The 25,399-nt window shown below is 35.5% G+C and overlaps 1 protein-coding gene across 12 annotated transcripts in view; it reads right to left on the reverse strand.

Moving 5' to 3' along the window:
* The window catches only part of DNTT (DNA nucleotidylexotransferase), a 172,445-nt gene that overhangs the window by 48,030 nt on the left and 99,016 nt on the right, over positions 1–25,399 (reverse strand). For all 12 annotated transcript variants that reach the window (XR_002419400.2, XM_021293757.2, XM_021293755.2 and 9 more), the window contains 4 exons: positions 23,041–23,211; positions 21,749–21,820; positions 18,403–18,526; positions 16,947–17,079 (listed from right to left, as the gene is read on the reverse strand). Coding sequence is in view for 11 of the 12 variants with exons in the window: in XM_021293757.2 (XP_021149432.2) it covers positions 16,947–17,079; positions 18,403–18,526; positions 21,749–21,820; positions 23,041–23,211 (500 nt within the window). In the remaining variant the exon portion in view is untranslated. The remainder of the gene's footprint in view (positions 1–16,946; positions 17,080–18,402; positions 18,527–21,748; positions 21,821–23,040; positions 23,212–25,399) is intronic.

The raw sequence follows: 25,399 nt of genomic DNA on the forward strand, positions 1-25,399 counted from the left end.
ACAAATTCTAACATAAAATAGGATTAATACTTCTGTTTGAGCTGGTGTGGTGATTGAGGAGTACATATAATTCTCTCTTAGTCACAAAGACATGAGAAGATGATTTATGAAGTTGAACTTCCTGGCATTTTATGGCAATATGACTAAATTACTTTAGTTGTGACTACTATAAGTTATTTTATTAGTCTATTCAATCTAATGGTACATAATATCTGTTAATTTCAAATTGAACTTCAAGTTGCATGGTTACTGCCATACAGCTGCAGGACAGCAAGTTAGAGTCTAGCCTTTCTACTAAGACAATGAATTTTACTCAAGTACTTCTGAAAAAATTATGCACAGTTTAAACTTCAAGCATGTCTACAATCTGTTTAGTTTTAATGAGATGGCTCACTCGAGCTTTTAGATTGAAGTGTCAAGCCTTTCCAGGGTTGAGCTGACATATAGGTTTTCCATAACTACATTTTCATACTCCTACTGCAAGTAAGGTAGTTGGGAATTTTACAGATGCATAATCTAGAGAAAATGTGATTGCTGTCTTTTGAGATAAAATTTGGATTGTGTAATTTACTATCTTTGTCTAAGGGAAGAAGACTTTACTCTTAATCTATAGGATATATATACTTTTTCAGAGAAAATAATAGTTACTATTAAAATGAACATATTTTCCACCAGGATTATTGGATACAACAACTATGACCGTTTTGCAATCAGTTTTCAAACATAAATTGAAATTCAAAAATTATCTATGTGGTCTACATCAGTGTTTTGCCAAGATAGCTGTGTTTTGCAAAACCACACTTTGCCAGAATAGTTTAAATGATTTTTCTCAAATGGAATAACCTATACTGGCCCAAAGGGTATACCTGTTTCAGCTCCAGGGAACTGCTGGCTAAGGAACACTGCATCTCCACAGAGAAAGGCTGCCAAGATATTCAAGGATGATAAGCATACCAGAAAAGCCTTTCAAGGTGTACAAAAGCCTGTCATTAGATTTATTTTCTACCTTAAATAAATCTCTCCATAGTGAAATCTAGTTACCCTCCTTTACAAAATTCTCTTGCTCTTCCTCAAGATCCTCCATGAGCTCATGAGGTTGGCTTAGTTGATTTAATCCTAAATTGCAAAATTCTCTGATTATTATTAACCAACTTCCTTAATTCCCAAAACATGGCAATGAAATACAGTTTGAGAATGTATCTTTTGATTGTTCTCTGTGTGCCCTTTTCCCAAATCCAGATACTGTAAAGCTCTAGCCATATATTTTCAGAGAGTCTCTCAAAGAAACAGTCATGTCATATTTCTCCAAACTCTTGTTCTGACTTCTTTCTGAATATAATCTTGACTTTTTCAACCTGTATTGTTATATGATCTCAGGTAATGGGGCATCTTAAATGTATCTTCTTTGTAGCCACATCTTTTTATTTCTTTAGGTGAAATATGAAGGTGCATCTCCTGGGTCACCATTTCTTGTCAGTTCAAATTCTCAAAAGACTAGAGGAAAGTAACCTTCTATTTTGTCATGATTCAGCTGAAATCAATATCAAGGCTCCAACCAACCTTTTAGCTAGAATGTACCAATAGGCTGTTTGCATTTCATTTATGATATTTGAATGGTGGAAATACGATCTACATTTACTATGTCTGGATGTAGTACTATTTATGGTAGTGATACAAATGCATGTTATAATATCGATGTCAAGACATTTCATAAGCAACAATGTTCAATGAGGATACTATTAAGAGCTGGGTCCTGCACTTGGGTCACAACAAGCCCATGGAATGCTACACACTTTGGGAAGAGCAGCTGGAAAGCTGCCTGCAGAAAAGGACTTGGGTGTGTTAATTGACAGACAGCTGAACATGAGCCAGCAGTGTGTCCAGGTGGCCAAAAGGCCAACAGCATCCTGGCTTGTATCAGGCATAGTGTGGCCATCAGGACTAATGATTTTCCCCCTGTATTCGGGGTTGGTGAGGACCCACCTTGAATCCAGGAATGTTTGCTGTGTTAACCCACTAGAACTGTCTAGGTGTAAGATATGCCAAGACAAAAAGCAAACTGTCTGCATTCTTTGATTAGTAACAAAATATACAAAGTGTAATATTATTAGTTTATGAAATAATATGAGTTTATAAAGTTGCATGTGAGAAGAGGTAATTCATAATGTTTCAACAGCTCAATGTTGCTGTTCTACAAGATAGCCCCTAGTAGCATCACAGAACAGCTATCATAGCCAATGATTATAACTGAGTCTATCTTATGAGGTTTTTCTGCTCTCTATTTAATGCTGATTTTCCATTCTTCAAAAAGATTGCTTGAAACATTTCCATCCAAGTCTCCCACAGCACAGCAACAATCCATAATATATTGTACCATTCCTAAGCTGAAAGCAACTAAAAGGACTACTTCTGGCTATATCTTGTAACTCATACATTTCCTTCATTATTTTTTTAAACCTTTTATATCTTTTTCTTGTTATCTGACATGTAGAAAATGTCCTGTCTGATTCACATCCTAACAAAAAAAATTATCCAGCAGTTACCTCCTCATTACCATGTCCCCACACCACTAGCATGGTCATGTCATGCTTAATTAAAATGTTATGGCTACTCTTCCTCACAGCAATCTGCAAAACTTACCCTCCGGTTGCTCTAAGTATAATATAAGGTCACTGGTGCTTGCAGTTTTTCTCATGATTATCTGCCGGGAAAACATCATTCTTTGCTTGTGCTGTGAACCATCTTTACAGCAAATAACTAGCCTATAACAAACTTGGACTTCTGCTAAAGGGTAAATCATCAATGAGTAAATTCTGCTAGAAATATCCTGTTTTCAAGCCAGCTTTCTAGGAATATAACCAGAGTAAAAGTGAGGCAGTGTATTACATATTATAATTAGAACTGGTTTTTAGTCTTTTGACTCTAAACAACAGGCATTTGATCCTGGAAACTGACTGTTTGGCATCTGAGCCTGCAAAATCTCTTTTGCAAACAGCAAATTCACAGAACAATAGTGTTCATCTTAGTAACTGCTCACTAATAGAGAGCAAAATCTTCAGAACAGTTTCATCTCTGGCACAGATGCCCTGAAACACTTATGAGTAAAACACACTAAAAAACAAAATTATCTGGCTATATGAATAGCATTTGAGGTAACAGAAAGCTCTCCGAGGAAGCAGCACGCATTCAAGGGACTGCAAACAAGACAAAATATAATTAATTATTTCTACTTCTGTCCTGAATTGCTTAGGAACAGGCATTAGAATTCATAGGCAGAAAAATGCTCAAGTACAATTATCTGAAACAAAATATGAAATAGACACTTGTTTTCTGGTGCACCTATGTATGTCTAACAGAAAGCTGGCTAAGTGTCACTGTCACTATTCTTTCTTAACACACTATTAAAATTTCTTAATCATAATCAGGCTGTATCCTTGGCCCATTTATACTACCTTAGAGCTGACTTTACTGCTGGGAACTTAGCTGAGGACTGCTGGCAGAGTTTTGTTTCAATCTGCATTTATGCAGTTTTGATTTTATTTGCCTTTAGACAAGAGTACCACTTCCTCCTGCGGGTCACTCAATGTTACAAAGACAGTGTTACTATCTGTCTCTGTTTATTCCATTCCCACCTCAAATTGCTTGGATTTTGTAAGGCAACCTCATTTTAGCAGGTGAACCCCAATGAGACTATTCAATAGATAAAATCTGAGGAACAGAACTGTCTAACAAACTGTGCATCCCTATCCCATTAAGGCCGTGTACATCTTTGATTTGACCTCTTTATGTTTTACTTTTATCTTACCACCTTATCTGAAATCTCCTGTCTCTTTTTTTTAATCTAGCTACTTCGTCTTTCCCTGAGTATATTCCATTATCTTAATAGTCCTCCTTGCACATAATGCTCTATAACTTTTATATTTTTACTTACCAGTTTTATGTACTATCATGAATGTATCTTACTTTATAGCTATTTATTTGTGAGACAGCCTGTAAAACCCTTAGTGCTCAACCATTTACAGAAAATACTTTTCAAGTAGTATATTTTAAATATCTTATTTCAGCATACTTCCTGGCCTGAGAATAAATCAGTCCATTTAAATTCAGCGGCTAAGTATCTCAGAAATCAATGCATGATATGAGCTGCCTTCAGGCCAAATGTTTTTAAAAGACACTGATTATAGTGACTTTTCAGAGCAATACTTGAAAATACGATGCCTCCCCAGAATATTCATGTAAAAGGCCAAAAAAACCAACCATTAAGAAAATAACGAATGATTGGAAAATATTTGCTGGTGCTTGATTTTTCTACAAATTCCCAGTCATAGTTATAGTTGAAAGTTTATTCTCTCTCTCTGATCACTCTATCTGTTCTCTAGAAAGGGAATTTAGCAGAGTTGGTCAGGAAAATGTGAGAAAGCAGGAGGATTTATGTGGACAGTTAAATGTAAATGAGAAACAAAAGTTTTAATCAAAATTGTCATTTCAATTTCTTGGCCTGAATCAAAATATTTCTGTGATCTTGAAAAGGCTTTGTAACACTTCACAGAGGTTTCTGTGTCTCTACCTCTTCCATAATGTACACATCCTTATCTTTAGATGAAATAACACAATATACTATGAAACTTCTATAGCTGAGGCTTCTAATGAAAGAGAAATTCTGACTCAATAACTCATTCCACTAAAGAATTACAAATCACTTGAATTATGACCAGGCAACAGAATGATATTTTTGTCCAGTTCTTCAATGAAAAATTTAACCAAAACCAAACTATACTTACGAACATTTCGACAGATATTTTCCAACTAACACTAAAGACAAATGTTTGATCTGCTTCATTCACTATCTTAGTTTCTCAGCATAGAACTGTTCTATAACACTGTTGATTGGTTTTGGCTTGTAATATTCACATTGTTAGTACCCCTTTCACAAAATTTCTTCCCAAATAGTAATATAAAAACTCTCCTCTTTCCCAGTATTTAAAAAGAAAAAAAAAATGACACATACACAGAGACACACACAAAAACCACAAGCAAACATTAGTGAAAAGCCACTAAAACAAAATTCCCGGAGTTAATCAAATCTTCACTATGTTTAGACTTTCTTACACACAGTGAAACGTGATAAAATCAAAACTTACTAAAAATTATATATTCATATTCTCTATCATATTCCTATTATAATACATCTAATATTAGTAGCATGAAAAATAATATCTGCAAACCACATGAGCCCCATTTTAACACACTTCAAATTAACTGCAGCACATATAACATGACTGTGCCACAGAATAGTTCTAAGGTTATCATTATTGATCTTGCCTGATATTTTCTTGTGAGGAATTACTTGTCATTCTCTCTACAGATTTTGAAAATGAAGCTTATTCAGTCTGCGAATACATCTCTGTACATGCTAATGTTAGGTACCAATTATTTGTACAGTTTCCTGTTAATCAGAACAGCCTTTATTCCCCCATGACATATCGTACTAATCTACTACCAAATTACCAAAACATTCAAAGAGCAATAGTTCATCCTTAGTGTAGGAAGTAGATTTTCTAGTTTATAAAATTATACTGATAAATCAATTTTAGTACATGCTCTGTGTCATGCAGCCTGCTCCCCTGCGCTTGCCCTGGATTGTATGTTATCAGATATCAGATTTGATGTGATTTTTTTGTTTTTTAAGTTAAATGGTATCCTATTCAAACTGTAGCAACACCAGCGTCTGTGACCTCTGAAAAATACCATTTGTAAGCTTATTTAACATGTGTTTCATGCTCACTGTAAAATAGCATTTCTGTATATTGGAAGAATCGTATATTTGGGAGAATCGTGTTCAAGGAAAAAGAGAGCATTTCCCCTTAAAAAAACCCACAGATGTTTTCAATATAAGTCATGCTAGAACTTAGCAATTTGCTTGCTTCATTTCCATAATGCTAATAGTAATTGGTAAGGCATATGTTAATTGTTCTAAAATGCTGAATGGATAATTTTTAGTCAACCTAGTATAATAAAAATCACAACAATTTTTATTGCTAACATTTTTAAAATGGGAATGGCCAGTAGAATATAGGTTATTAAGTACATTTCATTGATATATTGGGACTATAAACAGTTGCATTATAACCCCCTTTAGAGCTTTCAGAAACATTCATTTTGGCAAACTTGTCTAGGAAATTGTGTAAATAATGCAAAATCTGTTTTAACATTTCAGAATTCTAATGGTATATTATCTTAAGGACTCCCACTGCACAAGTCGCTGAAGTTTGTAGTTGGAGCACTGTTATTCATACTGACAGCTGTCACTGCTTCTTTCCGCTTAGGTGAGTCTAATGAACCAGTCGTCATGACAGGCTGCCATTTGTTCCACAGCTAGGGCTTTGCATCAGGAGAAAGAAAGTCACTTGTGGGCAGGCTTATAATCTGACACTCATACAAGCAACTAAAATGGCAAAACCGAAGTCAGTGCTGAAATCTTCTCTAGTTAATGACAACACCATTTTCTCTTGCGCTTTGATATACAAAGCAACTGGAAATGATACATCGACGGTCCAAATTATCCTCACCCAGCTCTTCTACATAACAGACACCCCGGATTGCTTTTGTTGTCTCCCATGCTGAGCAGTAAACCCAGAAGCCTCTTTGCCCACACCTGCCCCATACAGACTGAAGGTAGGCTGCCTCTGTTATATAGGGAAGGTTTTGAGAAACTATCATCAAAAATGAGAACACACAAATAGAATTATGGAAACATCAAGGATGATTTTGAAAGAACTATGGTAGATTTCTAACAATTTATATTACTTTTTGTATAAGTAAAAGGTGTAATACATTGTAAATAATAAAACAATCCATTAAAACATTAAATTAAAACATATTGCATTCATACAGAATGAACAGATTTAAAACACACGAGACATCCAATCTATGATTTACAGATTAGACAATTTACAAAATGTCACAATAGATTTATGCGGGGAATCTGTATTATTAGCTCACTATTTTTCTCGCCATTTCCTAAAACATTTTGGTGTGTAACTTCCTGGCAAATAATTTTCTTCACTTCTCAGTCATGCATCTTTCTTAAAATCTTAAATAGATCTTCTTGAATTCATCTTCCTTAAATTCCATTCACTCACAAAACAAAGATGCTGTGGGATTTTTTTTGTCTTATCTCTGCACATTATTCAGTAGCACTGCACAAAGAAATTGTTGTTCTTTTGACACTGCATCTCAATAAATGGATTAAATGAACTGTGGATATTAACATTCAACCAATAAAAATAAATCTTTATTTATCTAAAATGTATCAAATCTGCTTCATCTAAAAGGCTAATTGAAAAGGCTATTCAGGTCACCTGTGATATTAGAAGACAACTGAATCACATTTAATGCTACTTAAAGGATGTGAACAGGCTGAAAGAAAAATTAAGCCATGGCCATTAAAATTTCATTTGACTTAGTGAAGCCATTAACATTTTGGTTTTATGCAGTGGCAAGCATTCTAAAAATAATTCCATATAATTCAGAAACCCATAATTGTCAAATGGCTGACCCTTATGTACCAAAAATGACTGAAAGTGACCTTAAATGACAAATCAGAAAATAAGCAAAAGGAAAAAAAAAAAAAATCTTTGAACACCATTATTAACTGACATTCTGTTCTAACTTCATAGAGTCTTTATAAATATATATATATATATGTATAATTACTGTACATACACATACATATGCACAAATAAATTATCTGCTCACAGGAAGTGTCTTGCTTATTCTGATTCACTTCTATTTTACCATTGCTGTTTTTAAACTTTTGCATCTTACCACAACTATAAGCAGGATTCTCTGTAACAGGGCATCTCTGCCTCTCACAATGGCTAAATTGATCTATGTAGTTATCAGCTCAAGCTCATCTGGCAACCTTGTCTCATATGCTCTTCTAGAATAACATTTTATAGGAAAAGGCAACCTAATTAAAGTTTGTTGTCAAAACCAGTTAGACTCCTGTGAATTTTATTTTTGTTATTAGAAAAAGTTGCATCTTTACTAGAAATTCTTGCATTTTTTCTATTAATTGTAGACTTTGGTTTTCATTTAAATATTGTCATATTTGGATTTCAAATGAACAAAACACTACTTTTATGTGAACTGTAAAGAAGTAATATATTTTTTAAGACAATACCTTATCTTACACCTTGTAGTGTATTTGTGATACATTGCTTTGCCTCTATGTTTGCCTTTGTAACTTGAAAATGCTACTGCCAATTTTCTTTATATTCTCTATAATGAAAAATATAGTAAGCAGAACAAATCACTCATCAATGCACTAATTTCAAGTATTTTAGACAGTTTCATGTAAAAACTTTGTCTAGAGTTAAAATGGTAACAAATCTGATCGTTTATCAGTACATAATTCAAATTTCTGATTGACTGCCTGACAAGAAAATACATTACCCCTAGTTTTGTCTTTTTTTTTTTTTTTTAACCAATTCAGTTTAAAAAATGCTAATAGAGAAGGCTTTGTTGTAATAGCTGTAAAATATTGTAACATAGAATTCTATATCTTGCTGTATAAACATTACTTTTATTCTTCTGGCTTACTTACTAGTAGTCATCATCGATGTTGATAAGATGCGGAAAGCACTAAACACTGTTAAGGCTTTTAAAAATGCATTCCAGGAGGTGTAGGTTATCAGGGAAACTGAAAGGCTAATCCAGCAGGTTTCTGGCTCTACATACACAGTGTAAAATCTCTGACTTCACAGAAATCAGCAGCGTTGCTACCTCCTCTCTGGACCTAGCACTTGAAGTAGCTTTAAAGTAAAGAGCTGAAAATCTTGTGAAAGTTGTAAAGGTTTGAGTACAGTAGGGTGTGTAAATATCTCAAATCAAGAAGTTTTTGAAAGGGTTTGAAATAGTACACCGTGCTGAGCATTCAACTGTCTCATGGATTCTTACAAAGTTCTTTTTTTCCATGATGCTCAGATACCTTATTCATCAGCTTCTACTTCATGATTCATCATGACTAATAATAGATTAAATGAGTGGAAAAATAATCAAAGCTCTAATGGCAAAAGGAAGTGTCTGAATTACTCCAATAGATTATCTTCTAAATTGACTTGGCTAGCCATTAATTTGGATAAAAATTATTTTATCCTTTCTGAACTTAGTTTTTAATGGGTTACAGAAAATCAGAAGCAGAATCTAGTGATGACCTCTTTTCTCCAGTTGAAGTGTCTCTAACTCCTGCCACAGAATATTTTTATTCCCAACACCTCAAGGTCAAACACTTCTAAACTTTGGGAGTTCAGTAAAGTGAAGCTGTTTTACTAAGCTTTAAGACCAACCAGGTCAGATTAGAACATCACTGGGTTAAAAGCCTTATCTGAAGTAGGCTATAGTTTATCAGAGTCAAAGCTGTGCTCAGGAATGATATCCAAACAGTGTCTTCAGTTTGTTGCTGGAAGAATCACTAGATTCTTCTAGGATCTGCTTAAATATGAGGGTGTGCAAACTACCATATCAGCTCAGATATTCAGTAAGCAGCTCACCTCACAACTCCTTTAAAGCAGTTCTCTCCCTGACAAAAGGAAATAATAGCAGATAAAAAAAAATGAATATACTTCTTAGAAAAGCAGCACAAGAAAGAGGGTGGAAATTACAGTATTTGAACTTGAACAGCTGGATACAGCTTATATCTTCCCTTATTATTGCTTGCATTTTGGAATAAAGAAAGCATAGAAATAACTATGCTGAAGAGTCGTGTAAATGCAAAGATACACTATTCTGAGAAGGTGTGAGTAGAATAAGGAAACTCTGTTTGGGAATTTCCTTAGAAACTTAAGGAAAGCAACTTTTGCTAAATTAATCATATTAGTTTCAAGTCTGACACTATTTTTATCCTAGATCTGAGCAGAAAGAAAACAATTTGTGTAACAGGACTTCAAATGCATTTATTTCTCAGAACCTAATAAAGGAGTCATGTCAGGTGTTCTAGCCTCAGTGTAGAACCTCTACAGCCTGCAAAAGAATACTTCTATTATGAGTATCCAATATGAAAAGGTCAAAGAGAGCTTTTCATCAGGATTTATGGAGAAACTCAGTCACCACTTGACTGGCTGAGTTAAATAAACCACAAAGTCTTCAGTATATGCTAAGATCTTGGGAAGCGTAATATTCTTCATACATTCTAACTCACATTCTCTCATCTATGAACATATGTCAATACAGTTAGATAATTGTGATTCCATATTCCTTATAGAAGTCTCATATCTGAAATTAAGGTGCCACAATAACATCATCAGTGTGTGAGCCTGTAAAATAATCTCTGGAAGTGTTTTTTGTGCCAGCTTTTTCATTTTACTTTATTTCTGAAATGCAAAAGAGAGGTATCTTTAAATTAGTTTCTTGACACACAACTGGAAATACTAGAGTCCTGTGCCATGTCGTTCCTTTATGCATTCCTTTGCCTTGTAGGAAATGTCACTGCACATAGGAAAGAAACTTTTTCATTGTAACATACAAAAGCATGGTGGTGCTGCCTGAGAAACACACAGTCCTTTGCTCTCTTCACTGCTTTTCTATTAGCAATACTTATCTTCAAATGTTACAAAGCCCCAAATCCCAATTTTTTAAAAGATAATATAAAATTCAAGCAAGGATATAGTGATCTACAATTAGGCTCATGTTAGAACAGAATTCAATAATGAGAGTCTGAGACAAAACTTCCCTGAAGACTGATGCAGGATGGGGGAATTATTAATAGCCTTCCACCAAGACAAATACTACACAACAGGCACTACTTATTCTGCTTGATGCATTGCCCAAGACACGGACGCCTTCTTAAGAACTGCAATATGAAAACCTATCAAGAACGAAGTGTCTCCTTAGTTTATTTCACTCTATCTTAACACAAAGATGGGAGAAGCTTACAAAAATGTGTCTAAGGAAATCTCTTTTGAGAAATTCAGAACTAAAACCGTGATACCAATATGATACCTAGGTAATTTCTAAGAAAGAAGTTACTATTACTATAACATCAATACGCAGTATGTGTTCATATCACAGCAAAACAATCCTGCTGCTGTAGAGTTAAGAGAAACTGTTTGAGTGTGCTACATGAAACATGAGAAAACCTAAACCTAATTTGTAAATCATTTGTGAATCGTACAGAGAAAGCACACAGAAAGGCTAAGAGCCATACTGGAAATGCAGTTAATGAACATGATGATCTATTCTCATTATTGTATTTAATTCTTATTCCAGATCCTTTTCTGAAATTCTCCAGTCAAATTTAGTTTTTGTGGGGGTCTATATTGATATATGAATAACCAGCAAAGAGATTGAAGTCATAAATTACATATACTATATAATGTTTCCTCCAAGCGTTTTTGTTCTTAGAAAGCCCTTAATCTAGATCATCTCTTGTGGCAAAAACAAATATCAGCAGCTAAATCAGGTTAGCAGAAATCCAGGATCTGGCAGAATGTGGTGATAATCATTCAGCCCAAGACAACCTTTTCTTGAGGTCACTGTGAAGTCATGTCATAGCATGGAGATACAGCAGAAAGCAGGAAAACTACTCCAGTTTCACTGCTATGAAACCTAATGTGAAGTTCTCTGTCTACTTGCCATTAATAACAATCCTGCAACAATGCTAATCACAGAATCACATAGAATCACAGCATGTTAGGAACTGGAAGGGACCTCAAAAGATCATCCAGTCCAATCCCCCTGCTGGAGCAGGAACACCCAGATGAGGTTACACAGGAATGTGTCCACACGGGGTTCGAATGTCTACACAGATGGAGACTCCACAACCTCCCTGGGCAGCCTGTTCCAGTGTTCTGTCACCCTCACTGAGAAGAGGTTTCTCCTCGTTTTTAAGTGGAACATCCTGTGTTCCAGTTTGCACACATCACCCCCTGTCTTACCGTTGGTTGTCACCAAGAAGAGCCTGGCTCCATCCTCGTGACGCTCACCCTTTACATATTTATAAACATTAATGAGGTTACCCCTCAATCTCCTCCAAACTAAAGAGACCCAGCTCCCTCAGCCTTTCCTTGTAAGGGAGATGCTCCACTCCCTTAATCATCTTCACGTCTCTGCGCTGGACTCTCTCCAGCAGTTCCCTGTCCTTCTTGAACTGAAGGGCCCAGAACTGCACACAATATTCCAGATGTGATCTCACCAGGGCAGAGTAGAGAGGGAGAAGAACCTGAGGTTGTTCCTGCCCACATGCAAGACTCTACACTTGCTCTTGCTATATTTCATTAGATTTTTCCCTGCCCAACTCTCCAGCCTGTCCAGGTCTCACTGGATGGCAGCACAGCCTTCTGGTGTGTCAGCCACTCCTCCCAGCTTCATGTCATCAGCAAACTTGCTGATAGTACACTCTATTTCATCACCCAAATCACTGATGAACATATTGAATAGTACTGGTCCCAGTACCAACCCTCGAGGGACTCCACTAGACACAGGCCTCCAACTGGACTCTGCCCCATTGACCACCACTCTCTGGCTTCGTTCCTTCAGCCAGTTCGCAGTCCACTTCACTACCCGATCGTCCAGACCACACTTCCTCAGCATAACAGCAAGGATGCTATGGGAGACTGTGTCAAGTGTTTTACTGAAATCAAGACAGACCACATCCACTGCTTTGCCATCATCTATCCACCTGGTTATGTCCTGATAAAAGGCTACGAGGTTTCCCCTTGGTGAAGCCATGTTGAATGTCCCTAATGACCCTCTTATAATCGCATTAACACATTGCTAATAGGTATCAAATTTTCTGTAACATGCAGTAATATATACAAGATGATATAATGCTACTACTACTGAAAAACCTTTAATTCTCTCCATAGAATAAAATTATATTGTTAATAACCAGGAACAAAATTACCAGCTCCTTAGTTTAACTCTATTTTAAAAGTGATAATATACATAAGCCTAAACTACACTTCTAGCTTGGATATAGTTTGGACAAACACAGCATTAATCAGAGATGTCACACACTAAAAAAAATGTTTATTTTCTCCCCATCCCAGGGCCTCTCTTTAACCCAGTGTTGGAAGGGAAACTTCACCCTCAGTGGCTTTTGTAACTTGTAATATGAGGTGCTATTCTCCACCTCAGAATTTGTCTCACTAGTTTTAAGAAGAAAACAGTCTTAAATCTCAGCAATTCAAAATAAGAGAGGCTGAGCAAAGAAAAGAAACCCATACCAATTCCTGATTCAAGTAGACTGCATGGTAAATTCTCTCTCTCTGATAATATTGTGCATGGTATGCTTCATATTGCATTATCAGCATCTTCAATACTTCCTTCTCTACAGCTGAGGCAATAGGCCTCACTAGACAGACAATCAAATACATTCCACACTGTGTGGGTGTGATTTATTTTGTAACTACAATTGTTCTACTTCTGTATTTCCATGCATTTCAGTGTTGTAACTTCTGTTTCAAAGTGACCCAGATAAGTGTCATAAAAATATTTTTAAGAAATAAGAAAATTCTCCCAACCTCTCATATGAAACTATACATACTGCACCTCAAGGAATGTTTTACGGCAGTTATCTAAGTGTTTCTGTAAGGGAGTAACAAAGAATAAACTCATCCAGATTTCATAAACTTATTCATTTCTGTTCTTGAATGATTTCGAATTAGGGATATACTGAAGGGTTCCCATTGTGGCTATTATTTGCTACTTTTAAGCCTCTATATTCCTTTGTGCATTCAGAGAGATGAAAAGAGACTTGCTTTCAACCAAACACACTATTATTCCCACTTTCAACCATGGAAACACAAGGAAAGTACTTCTGATTAAGGATGTTTCATGAGCTATTGTTTTGTGAAGACAGGCAGAAAGATGAAAGAACCAGAAAGAAGGAAGCAGCAGACACTGAAGACTGCTTCAGCAATATGACCCTTGCGCAGAGGTAAAGGAGAGAATTTGGGGGTTAACCTGAAACTACAAGATTTTAAAGCTAAAGAGGAAATAAACTGCATATAACTGGTCAGAGAAACAGGTCTTGGCATGTTCCAAATAAGACTGCATCTGCTTTTCAAATTTTCACGTCCTATTCTAACAACTTGTAGGTCTGGTATTTTGGTTAAACCACATAGGTTCAAATTAGTAATTTGATTTTTCATTTCCTGTCTATATCCTTTTTTTTCCCCCTGAATTTTCCACCATTCTGAATTAGAAATACAGCTGCCAGCCAAGTCTGTTCCTCCACTTGTGCTTGCAATTTGACTATTGACAGATTGATGCCCTGATGTTTTTTACTTTAGGTAATGGCTTCTCTTGTGTTTGCTCTTAACCCTTTGAACTGCTTTTTCATTTATACCTGAAACATGGTTTATCTACCACCATCCAGGATTATGGCTGCTATAAACACAAACTAGCATTAAGACTTGTTCAAGAAGCAATACAGGAGACCAAAGGTGAAAACTAAGTCAAACCACAGAGGAGTCCATGGACAAGTTTAATGGAAAAGGTCTGCTAGCTTATTAAATATGCCCAGCTAAGTTTGCTAAGTTTGGGAAAAATAATCATAGAATGTAAATTTCCTGTATTTCATCTCTATCTCATTGAATCCCCATGACTCCAGATCACTAATGGAAGTTCTGTTCATGGTAATTCATTCAGTTTTCCCATGTAGTAGGTCGGGTTTATCAGACTCTGACTTTCAACTCTCCAAGCAAATCTGGAGGAATACGACCAACTGCTTTTTTTTTTTTTTTTTTTCCAATTTATGAAACAAATAAATAAAACAAGACAAATCTGGATCCTGTGGATTAATATATTACTCAGAGCAATCATGAGCTATTTTTTCTCTTAAGTTAGTAGCATACAGGGTATAGAATACGGGAAATCAAGTCAAGCTGTTTGATTATAAAAAATGCCCACTTTTTAAATTAAAATATATAATGATGAAAGAAACAAAAATAATTTGTTAAATGAAAATTGGGAGCTAGTGAGCTTACACATACTTCATACTGATGAATATTGCCACTATATGAGATAGGTAAAAAAGAACAGAACACTATTGCAGTTCAGTAATCAAAATATAGGCACCTAATAAAGATACTTTGATCAATTTAATCAAGTTTTCTACAAATCTTACAAAGTAGCACTTGTTTTCCATGAGGTGGTAAAATATCATTTAAGACTGACATTTTGAAACTTATTTTTTAATATATTCTCAGTATGTTTAAAGGCACGTGTTTAATATACAGGATTTCTCACTGAAGGCATCATTAGATCATAGAATCATATAATGGTTTGGGTTAGAAGAGACCTTAAAGGTCATCTGGTTCCAACCCCCCCTGCCATGGGCACAGACACCTTCCACTAAAACAGGTTTGATACTTAAATAATTTCTCTTCTGGTTTGACACACATATTTAGAGATACAAAATCTTATTCTTAACAAAAAAGAGAATGGCTATATCCCCCTGAAATAATAAGCAAAACAACAGGCTTAAATTTGATGTGTGATGTTAATACTTTGCAAACAACAAAGCTTACAAGTACACCATGTCAGAAGAAACTGGGAATTTTCAATGTGATAACAGTTCTGTCCCTGAAACTTTCTAACCCATCTAGACATGTGCCAATCAGTTATATCCAGGTCACTAACACCACAAGGTCCCTGACTGATTTGCATCAGTGTGAAAAAATTGCCATTACATGTATCCTTAACAAAGAGTCACAGAATGATGACACTTGAGGTTTTGAATATAAAATTTTATCTTGTTCTTATAGCTCTGGTCAAGGTTCATACTGGAACCTAGTGTTTCTCATTGACCACACTGTTTCACAGAAACCATTTATTAATAGCTGGTAGCTGCAAACATTCTTACAATACGTAGAGGACATACATTAAATAATTATAAATATCATGAGGTGGCACAAAGGTGATAAAATACATTCATCACAATCACTGTGAATGTATATAGCAATTGCAAATAATATAAGGTCTTAATTTAGCACTGGAGTGAGTCTATGCAGGCCCATCTAGGCTCACAATAATAAACCACACAAGTGATTCATTAATTATTAACTTTATTCTGTCTTTTGCTATCATACCAGTTTTAGTTACATAAGAGTGACAGAGGATCTTACTAAGGTTTTTTTTGGTTTATTGAGTATGACATGTACTGCAGTTAGTGATATAACAGAGGACTGAGTACAGAGCAAGGAACTTGATACTCCCGAAGACTATTCCCAGTCTCAGTATTTTGTTGTGTGGCTTTAGGAAAGCTCTCGAGTAAGTGCTGAAAGAATGAATTGTGTATGTCCTCAGCAACAGTTTCATGTTTAGTTTTACAGAGCAAGACCAAAAGCGTTAGGCACAAAAATCACTCAGGAAAGAAATTCTGAGATCACCTTATCTATGCAGAGGTCAGTGTATATTTGGTTCAGTTAGTGCTTTATATTCACTGTGGTCAGTGTTTACTGCAACGTACACTTCTAACACTACAAACTCTGCCTTAGCATATTTTCAATCTCAAGTGGCCAAGTTCTCCAAAAAAAGGAAACCAAACTACAAGCACAAAATTGCCTTAAGTTTATTGTGTTTTTAAGCATGGCTTTACAACAGTCTAAGCCTTGGAATTTCAGATCCACTAAAAGAGGAAAAAAAAAGAAAATATAAGCTCAAGTATGGTATGTGATCTAAACATTTTTCCAGCAAGCTATTCTTAGGTAGATTGTTCTCTGAAAACAAAACAAAAAAACAAAACAAACAAAAAAAAAATTTAAAAAGGGGGGGGGGGGGTCGCAAAAAACCCAACACAAAACAACAACATCAACAAACAAACAAACACCACCACACTGAAAAATGTTCCCACTAAGGTGCTTTGACTTTTCCAAGAGACAAACATAATTTTCTGTGTACCTGAATAAAACAGTCAAATGGAATAATTTGTTTTCACTCACCTCCTAAAACCACCAGTTATGGTAACCAAAGCATCTGGTAGAAAAGTATATACCGTATTCTTGACAACCATGTTTACTGCATCTGCTTCTGCCTTAGATACACAGCTAACAAGGTCCTCATAGTAAAGAAACCCTGGAAATCAAAGGCAAAAAATTGCTGATCACTCTATGGTATTGTCAAGATCTCAATAGCGTTATGTAAGCTCCATGTGAAATAACCACCTCTCACCAGGAAGTTATACCACACAACTCGTACCATGCACAAAGGTACCGCGTCTAATGACAGGAACTAAAAAACACTCAGTTTTGAACCTGAAACTATAGGTTTGTTTCAGGACATGTTGTCGGGAAAAATATACTTCGATCTAGTCTCTTCAGGAGTCTTTTCCTTCTTTCCCACCACTCCTGGAGTCAGTCTCCTGCCTTGCATGTGGGGAAACTGCAGGAAAGATGCAGCCTCTTAACTTTGTCCTTATAGTATACATGTGTTTTTGCCATTATAATTTGTTACAAAATGTAGCAGCAGTTACAGTTTATAACAACAAGGCAGTCAGGATAATTGCTCCACTTACTCAGAATTTGAATATTTATAAATTACTCTGACTTTCCTACCAGCTCCCATCAATAGCGTTTCTGGACATACTACTTTAAAAGGTTCTATTCCCAAAATGATGTGGTTTTATCTAAGTACAGGGCTCAGAGATATGTGAAATACCCCAGCTATCTTTATGTTTTATTACAGAGCTTGTATCAAAAAAGCCCAGTCCTGCAGCTTGCTTCACACTTGGATATGACACGTAAAAATAAAAAAAGGACAGAGGAGCATGAATGTGGGCAAGTGGATCCAAAGGCTACCGAAGTGATGTAAAACACATGGGTTTAATGCAAAATTAAAGTGACGTGATCTTAAGGTCATGTTATATAATCTCCTTTTCTTAATGTAAACGATTCCTTTGTTTAAAATAATTCCTTTATTTAGGGAAATGGCACACACACAAGAGATAACGTATGGGGAAGCAACATTATTCATTTGACCATGTTTAACACTTGTAAATTACTAAGTGCTAGGATTATGGAAGTAATTTTACAAGTATTTTATTACAAATCCTTATTTATCAGACAGGTCCCCTCTGAAAAGTAGTTCTGGGATTTCCTAATGTAATTTTTTTGCGACCTGTGAAATAATGACCCGTTAATAGTTTTGTGTTCAAGGGCAGATTTCACTAGGTATCTGTGTAATCGAATAAAAGAATATGCATATTCATACGTTTTGAATGATACCATTGTTAACTAGGAGCTCTGTTAGTCCAAGTATTATTTTAACCTAATCATTTAATATTCACAATACAATGCAGCAAGAAAATGGATGTATAAATGAGCCTTGCCTCCTCCTCTGGTCCTGTTATCAAGTTCTTAGAGCACTGAGATACAAGTTTTTCTGAGACTTTCACCTTACCTGCCTTCTGCATTTTTGACAGCTTCACGGTCTTGTCAGCTTTTACCTCTTCCAGGGTTCGTAAACCCATTCTGTACCATTTTTCAGATGTCTTCACTCCCACTCCAAAGACTGAAGTAAATTGCTAAGGTCAGTAGAAGAACACACATTTCAGTGCTGTTTTCTAAAGGAGCAGTGAATTACACTAACTAGGCGATGACACAGATTTACAGGGAAAATACCAGGCAGAGTTTATCCTACATTGAAGATAAATTATATGTAATACAAACATACATATTCAGCTTCCTTTCTTTACATAGTTAAGTTGAACATACAAATGAACATGGGCAGTTCCTATAAAACTGAAATTTAAACAATAATATTGTAGCACCCCCAGCATCTTTATATGATTTAGTCAAATAGACATTTTCAACTAAGGTTTGAAATAAGGATAGTAGTCTTTATTTTTACTGCAAAGTTAAGAAATGAAAACAGTAACATTAAGTAGCTGGATTCCCTTACACTGACTTAATAGAACAAGAGGCATCTCAAGACTACCTTCCCAATTTGACTGACATTATGATTTTGTATTATACGCACTACCAGCCCTCAGTTATATACGTGATTTTGGTGTGGCAGCATTTCCGAGAGATGGGATCAGCGGGAACTCTGTGGCTCTTCAAATTCTGCACTGAGGGCACTGGGTCTCAATGGTATGTGGAAACAGACTGGAAGTACATAAATGTGTTCTTATACTGCATTCTATAAAACACATATGTTTGAAGGTCACGCCAAATATTATTTTCCAAAACTGGATTAAACTTAAAGTTCATTTTTGTTAGCTTGCATATTATAAACTTTTGTACAATTTTTCAGTCTTCACGTGAGCCAAGCTAAATTCTTACACATCTTATCTGGAGTACAGATTTCCCTATTTTTCCCACTTAAAAAAAAAAAAAAAAATCTGTCAATTTCTGAAGTCTTAGTGTGGTTGTATTCCTTTTATTCCAAAGTAATTTTGTACACTGACTTATTCCCCAAGAGAGGATGTAAAACAAAAACATCACAGTTTTAAGCATTATTCAGTGGATCAATATTTCAGATGAAGAATGACATGAAAGCAGAAGGGAAAACTTTCATGCTTGCCCAAAAGCATGTTCCTTATGTTCAGTTTGTCAATACTGAAGCTCTCAATAGTTTCTTTGTACATTTATAGAATTCAATGAATAGCTGTGTAAGACATGAATAACTGTTGTTCTCCATTCAATCTACAACCTCTGCATTCTAACCATGCTAGATTTATTTTGTGTTTTTCTAGTGAGATTAATTCCTTGGAAATAATTAAGGTAAAGAAAGAGAAAAATTAAAATCTTGGATAATATTAAATAGGAATTACCCTACATTTTGTATACAATGGATGAAATTACCTATTCTCTGTCTGAATCATGGGTGTTTATAAAGAATGACATTTTTTCAATACTTAGATTGTTATCTCATAATGTTTTTGCTAGCACTAAATGATTTTCTAAAGGGTCTATTACTGTGTTTTAAATTATTCCAAGAGACTTAATTAATATTGGGATAGAGAACTAAAGAAAATTGATTCTATGCCACTGTCCAAATTTTTAGGAAAAAAAATACCACATTTTTTTCTTTCCATATTAAGGTTCATTATTATACAGTTTATTTATAGATGTCAATTTATAAACACTGCCCACAGAGCAGTGTGAATGGCAGGTAGCCCATTTCTTCAATTGTGTATGCAAGCACTGTTCTTTTTCAGATGGTGAAAGTGAATTACATTAACTCGTTCCCTGCATTATCCACTTTTATGAAGTGGCAAAGTGGCAATGACATTTATGTACCCTACATCTAAACCACATACTGTATAATCTTTTTTCAGTCATTTGACAACTGTGGTCGTGGGACCAGCAGCGATCTTTTAAGTCACGGTAAGTGGGCTTAAAAGTGAAAAAAAAAAAAAAAAAAAAAAGCAGATAAGGAACACAGGAGGTTCCACTTAAACATGAGAAGAAACTTCTTCTCAGTGAGGGTGACAGACACTGGAACCGGCTGCCAGGGAGGTTGTGGAGTCTCCTTCTCTGGAGACATTCAAAACCCGCCTGGACACATTCCTGTGTAACCTCATCTGGGTGTTCCTGCTCCGGCAGGGGGATTGGACTGGATGAGCTTTCCAGGTCCCTTCCAATCCCTGACATTCTGTGATTCTCTGAAGTGATTTTCAGCAGTCACCAGAAGCATGCTAAACATTACAATTGAGGAATTCACTAACATGGGAGTCTTCTTGGCTTCCTTAGAAGCACATTAAAAATGTTGCCAAGAACTGCTACAGCCAATTTGGCCAAAATGTTGAGACTGTGCTCAGCTAACAAGAGAGCCACGTAAGTTTGTTGTAATTAGGCATAAGGCACATCTCATATAATCTGTTCCCTGTTAGGTTTTATTCTAATCTTAAAGAAATATTCTTAAACACAGAAACGTAAGATTTAATGGCCGATCTTCAATCTTTATTACCATTAATAGGCAAGTCTGGTTCCTGAATCCTGCTGCACATATAAAACTACACGTCTTCTCTGAGTATTGCTACAAGATGGCATCAGAATGGAAGAACCTTTCCATAGCTGAAGTAAAAGTGAATAATGTAGGGGAGATTTAAAGAGCTGCATTCCTTTTATTCTCAGGTTCAAATTTTTCTGAAGGCACAAAAGGTATATTTTTAAATATTAGAACTGCAGATAACATTGGAAAAACATTTTCCAGTACATATTTTTCCAGTGGAGGATTCACTGACAATTTAAGAAACAGGAAATACAGTACTTGTGTTTTAGATTCCTAGTAACTATGAAGAAGTGTGACCATGACTCCAATTCTACAATCTGCCTAACAAAGAAATACCTCCGGTCCTCCTCTGCCTGCGTCACACAAAAGAAAACTAAAATTGGTCTGAGTCATCGTCTTCAACTGGTATTTTCTTAATGCCAGAATAAGCTGGTATAGTGTTATAATGATAATCAGCCAAGGAAAAAAATAAACCAAACATTGGGTTAAATTTATAGTGAAGAGTATGCATTACATTAGTTTTCAGGAAAGATTGTTTAGTTCAAGTTTAAGAGTAACTGTGTATGCATCACATTAATTAGAAAAATAGCTGATTTCACCACTATTCCTTATTCTATCACAGTTTCTCTCTGCTCCTTTCTCTTTATGCATGATCTTTCTTTTTTTTTCATCCAATATTGGATGTTCCTTTATTATAAAATTGATGGTTATGTCTAAGCTATACTTAAATATATAAAAGAGGAAAATATATGGAATTTTAAACAACAGCAAACTTTAAAAGATTTACCTTAAATGATTTGTATCGTTCATCATTTAACACTTCTTTAGCTCTAGAACTCTCTCCTTCTTCAAGAATTTCCTAAACAAAGAAGAAGTTGCTTTAAAAAAAAAAATCAAGATTACAGTAAGTTTTAGTAGAATAATCTAAAACAAAGTCTTATCAACCTGTAGAAACATGAGGAGTATCCTTAGCAACCATTAGGATCAAATTCCGCAATCCTTTTTGAGACAGAAAATTACTGAAGGATGAAGAAGAAACTGGAACTACAGAATAAATTTCACCGTGCATATTTACTCATAAATTCACTCAAGGATGAAGTAGAAACTGGGACCATGGAATATATTTCACCATACTTATTTACTCAAATTCATAGCCAGAAAGCAGTTATTTATCATAAGCTATCAATGAGTTGTCCTGAAAATTAGATTGCATTATTTGGTTGAGTTTACTTCTCTTAAAAGTAAAAGCATTGTAAGAACAGATATCTTTTTTTTCTGGAGTGTACAGTTCCTTCAGTCTTTCTGATAAAAACTGACAAACAAAAAAGCCTTCACCAATAAAACCCCCCAAAATGAATTCCCAGTTCCCAGGCAGTAGGTACAAAGAGCACTTCAGAGGCTACATTCTTAACTGGTGAGGTGAGGCAAACAAGGAGCCAGAGTGAAACGCAACAGCCAGCAGTGACCTCCCCAGGCAGCTGAGGGCCCTGGCCAGCTGCCTGCGGCGGTAAGAGCACCCGTGATGTAGGGTCCTGGAAAGGCTAAGGATTAAAGAAAAATGCAGGAAATACTCAAAGCTCCAGTAAGAATGTAAAGTTCATCCATCACGTAGATAAAAGGCTTTGCTATAACTCAAATCAAGGTAGGATTTAACATTAAAGTACTAAATTATTTACCAGTTTTGCAAAAATAGTATTTCTAATAAAGCATTCAGGTGAGCAAAGTGATGTTGCCAAGGGCAAAAGTCACGTGAACAAAACTATTAACAGTTAACCTGTCACATCCAAACCAGATTGAGACTTCTAAAATTTTGTACAAAGATGATACTGCATTATTTGTTAACTCGTATTTATTCACTAGCTACCTTGATTCCTAAAGAGTGGAGGTTCCATGATAGAACCTTGTGTTACAACAGGTTTCCAGAAACCATTGTGTTCTTAGTAACAAGGATAATGTAATGTTATTACAGGAAATGCAGAAGGTTGTGTAAACAAACACAGATATCAATGCTGTACACTATGACCTCTAAAAGCAGATCTGTAAAAGAATCAATTGGCAGAAAATTCAGAGGCATGTTACCTCAATGACATCTCTGACTCGGTCTCCCATGCAGGGCAACCCTTGTATATCTTTCATTCTGGTTACTGGAAATGGAAGAAATTTCAGCACAGAAGCTGCCCTTTGAAATTCCAGGGAAAATATTTCATTTTCTTTGAACTCATAATTTTCAGCCATTATCTCAAAGGCATCCTGGAAAGGGGCAGATAAAAAGTTAAAGGTTAAGAAAAGCTTAAACTATTCAGTATCCTCCTTAGAAAGGTTACTTCATATGCTAATTCAAGAATGATTTATTTATAATAGGGAGAAAATATAGAGTTCATTAAAAATAGTAAAATAAAATAAAATTTAAAAAAAAAAAAAACACACAAACCACAAACAGCATAATTTTCTAACCACTTGAAATTTTCCAGGTATCATAAAAATTGTGCATTAGAGGCAAATGTGGGAAAATATTTTTATTCATAACAAAGCCAAACTTTAAAATCTTCTGTGAGATACACTTTCCATATTCTGTTCAGATCTAATAAATCAATGTGAAGTAGTGCCATAACCTTTAGAATTGTGCCCAAGCATAAGTAATCCAGCAGGTCAGTACATGACATTGTCATTTTCAGACACAAGCAAATAGGAGTTTCTGGCAATACTGGAAACCACCTTCTTTTTGAACTTGTAGCCATGCTTCTATTTAGTAACTTAGAGAACAAACTCTCTTTTTCCTCATTTTTCAGATGTATGACCTATGCAAATAGAAACATTTTCTTTAATGTTACTTCAGCTATCCATGGCTTGGTTTATCTGATGTTGCACTCAAAAAAACCTGGAGATTGCCAGTGTGATGATTTTTTTTTTTTTTAACTATCCAAATGTCATTTACACAGCTTTAGACTCCCTCTTCCTCCCAGCATCTATATAGATATATATATATTTCCTAATAGAAGCAATGTTTAGAAATGAGGAGTAGGGAACAGATTGCACAGTAATGGAGAAGAGAGGTAGTTTTTGGTTTCTCAGTGTGGAATGCTGAGTTTTGGGAGAGAACAAATCCTGCAAGAAGAGTTTTTGAATAACCTAAGAAAACGTGTGAAGCCTTGCAGCTGATTAGCAGCTGTAAATTTGAGTTCTTAATGAAACCTTGCACAAACCCTCAAAAATTTTCAAGACTGCAAAATTAACTAGTTTCTTCAGAGATGTTTAAGGCTCTACCTTTTCCAGAAGAGACTTTCACTGTTCAAAGTATTTATCTACAATGCATCCCACACCTTGCCATTTGGGATACTTTTGTGTACTATTCAAATGGCACATGGCAGGCCTGGTACACATCACAGAAGAGCCAGCCTTGCAGGCTTACACACAGCATCATGTCCTGTGCTCCTGACAGACATCCCATTTCTTACTCTTCATCCAGTCTCTCAAGAGCAGCTAACATACCCCAGCCTTGAAAGGGCCATATGTCCCACTGTACCAGCTCCTGCACATCCCTCCTGGTCTCCAACTTACTCCCTATTTCTTTTTTGACCCACAAGGCATTGCAAAATAACAAAGAAGTGGCTGTCAGTGTGCATCTGCCTGCAATTATTATTTCTCCAAGCTGTAGTCCAATTGTTTGTTCAGAAGCTTTTTTGGAATAAAGATGAGTAACACCCTGTGATACAGATATCAAGAGACATCAAATGGCTTACGAGAACAATGACTGCAGTGGATACTAGGAAGGAATAAGATTAAACTCAGTGTTTATAGGATCACTGTTCACATTTAGGCTCAGATTTCATCTCATTTGCAATGAAATGTATCATTATATAGTTTAAAGAAAATTAATTTTAGCTTTTTCTTTGATTTTTATCTTAGCATTCATGTGATTTTATATTGGCAGATAAAGCAAATTAAAAACCAGCATGCCTTGCACATCCTAAATGCTACATGTATAATATTTCCAGGTGAACTGGAGTGAGTTCCAAGCCCATGAACTGACATGACAGCAAATCCAGTGAAGTTATCCCTTTTTTACATCCGTGGAACTGAGAACAGCATCTGTGACCCTGCACTGAAGGAACACAGTCTGATTTAAACAATAGCAATAAAAAAACTTCCTTGAGCTACAGTCATTTAGATCATTAAAACAGAACAACATCTTAAAATTAAATGGACCTTTCACAATGAATGTAGATTATTTACATATTGTATTTCATCCTTTTGTCAGTTTGAGAAAAAAGATCATTCGATATGTTTTGTTGTTCAGATTATAAATATTATAGTCTCACTGAAGCAAAATGAAGGTTCCAATTAAAAAAAAAAAGTTGTCTCTACTGACCCTAAGATTTACAAAACTTTCGTCTTAATGATTCAAAAATATGAGATCTTAATTGATTTGACAGTATCT

Source organism: Columba livia, chromosome 6, assembly GCF_036013475.1.
Source record: "Columba livia isolate bColLiv1 breed racing homer chromosome 6, bColLiv1.pat.W.v2, whole genome shotgun sequence".
In the NCBI taxonomy this organism is placed as follows: domain Eukaryota; kingdom Metazoa; phylum Chordata; class Aves; order Columbiformes; family Columbidae; genus Columba; species Columba livia.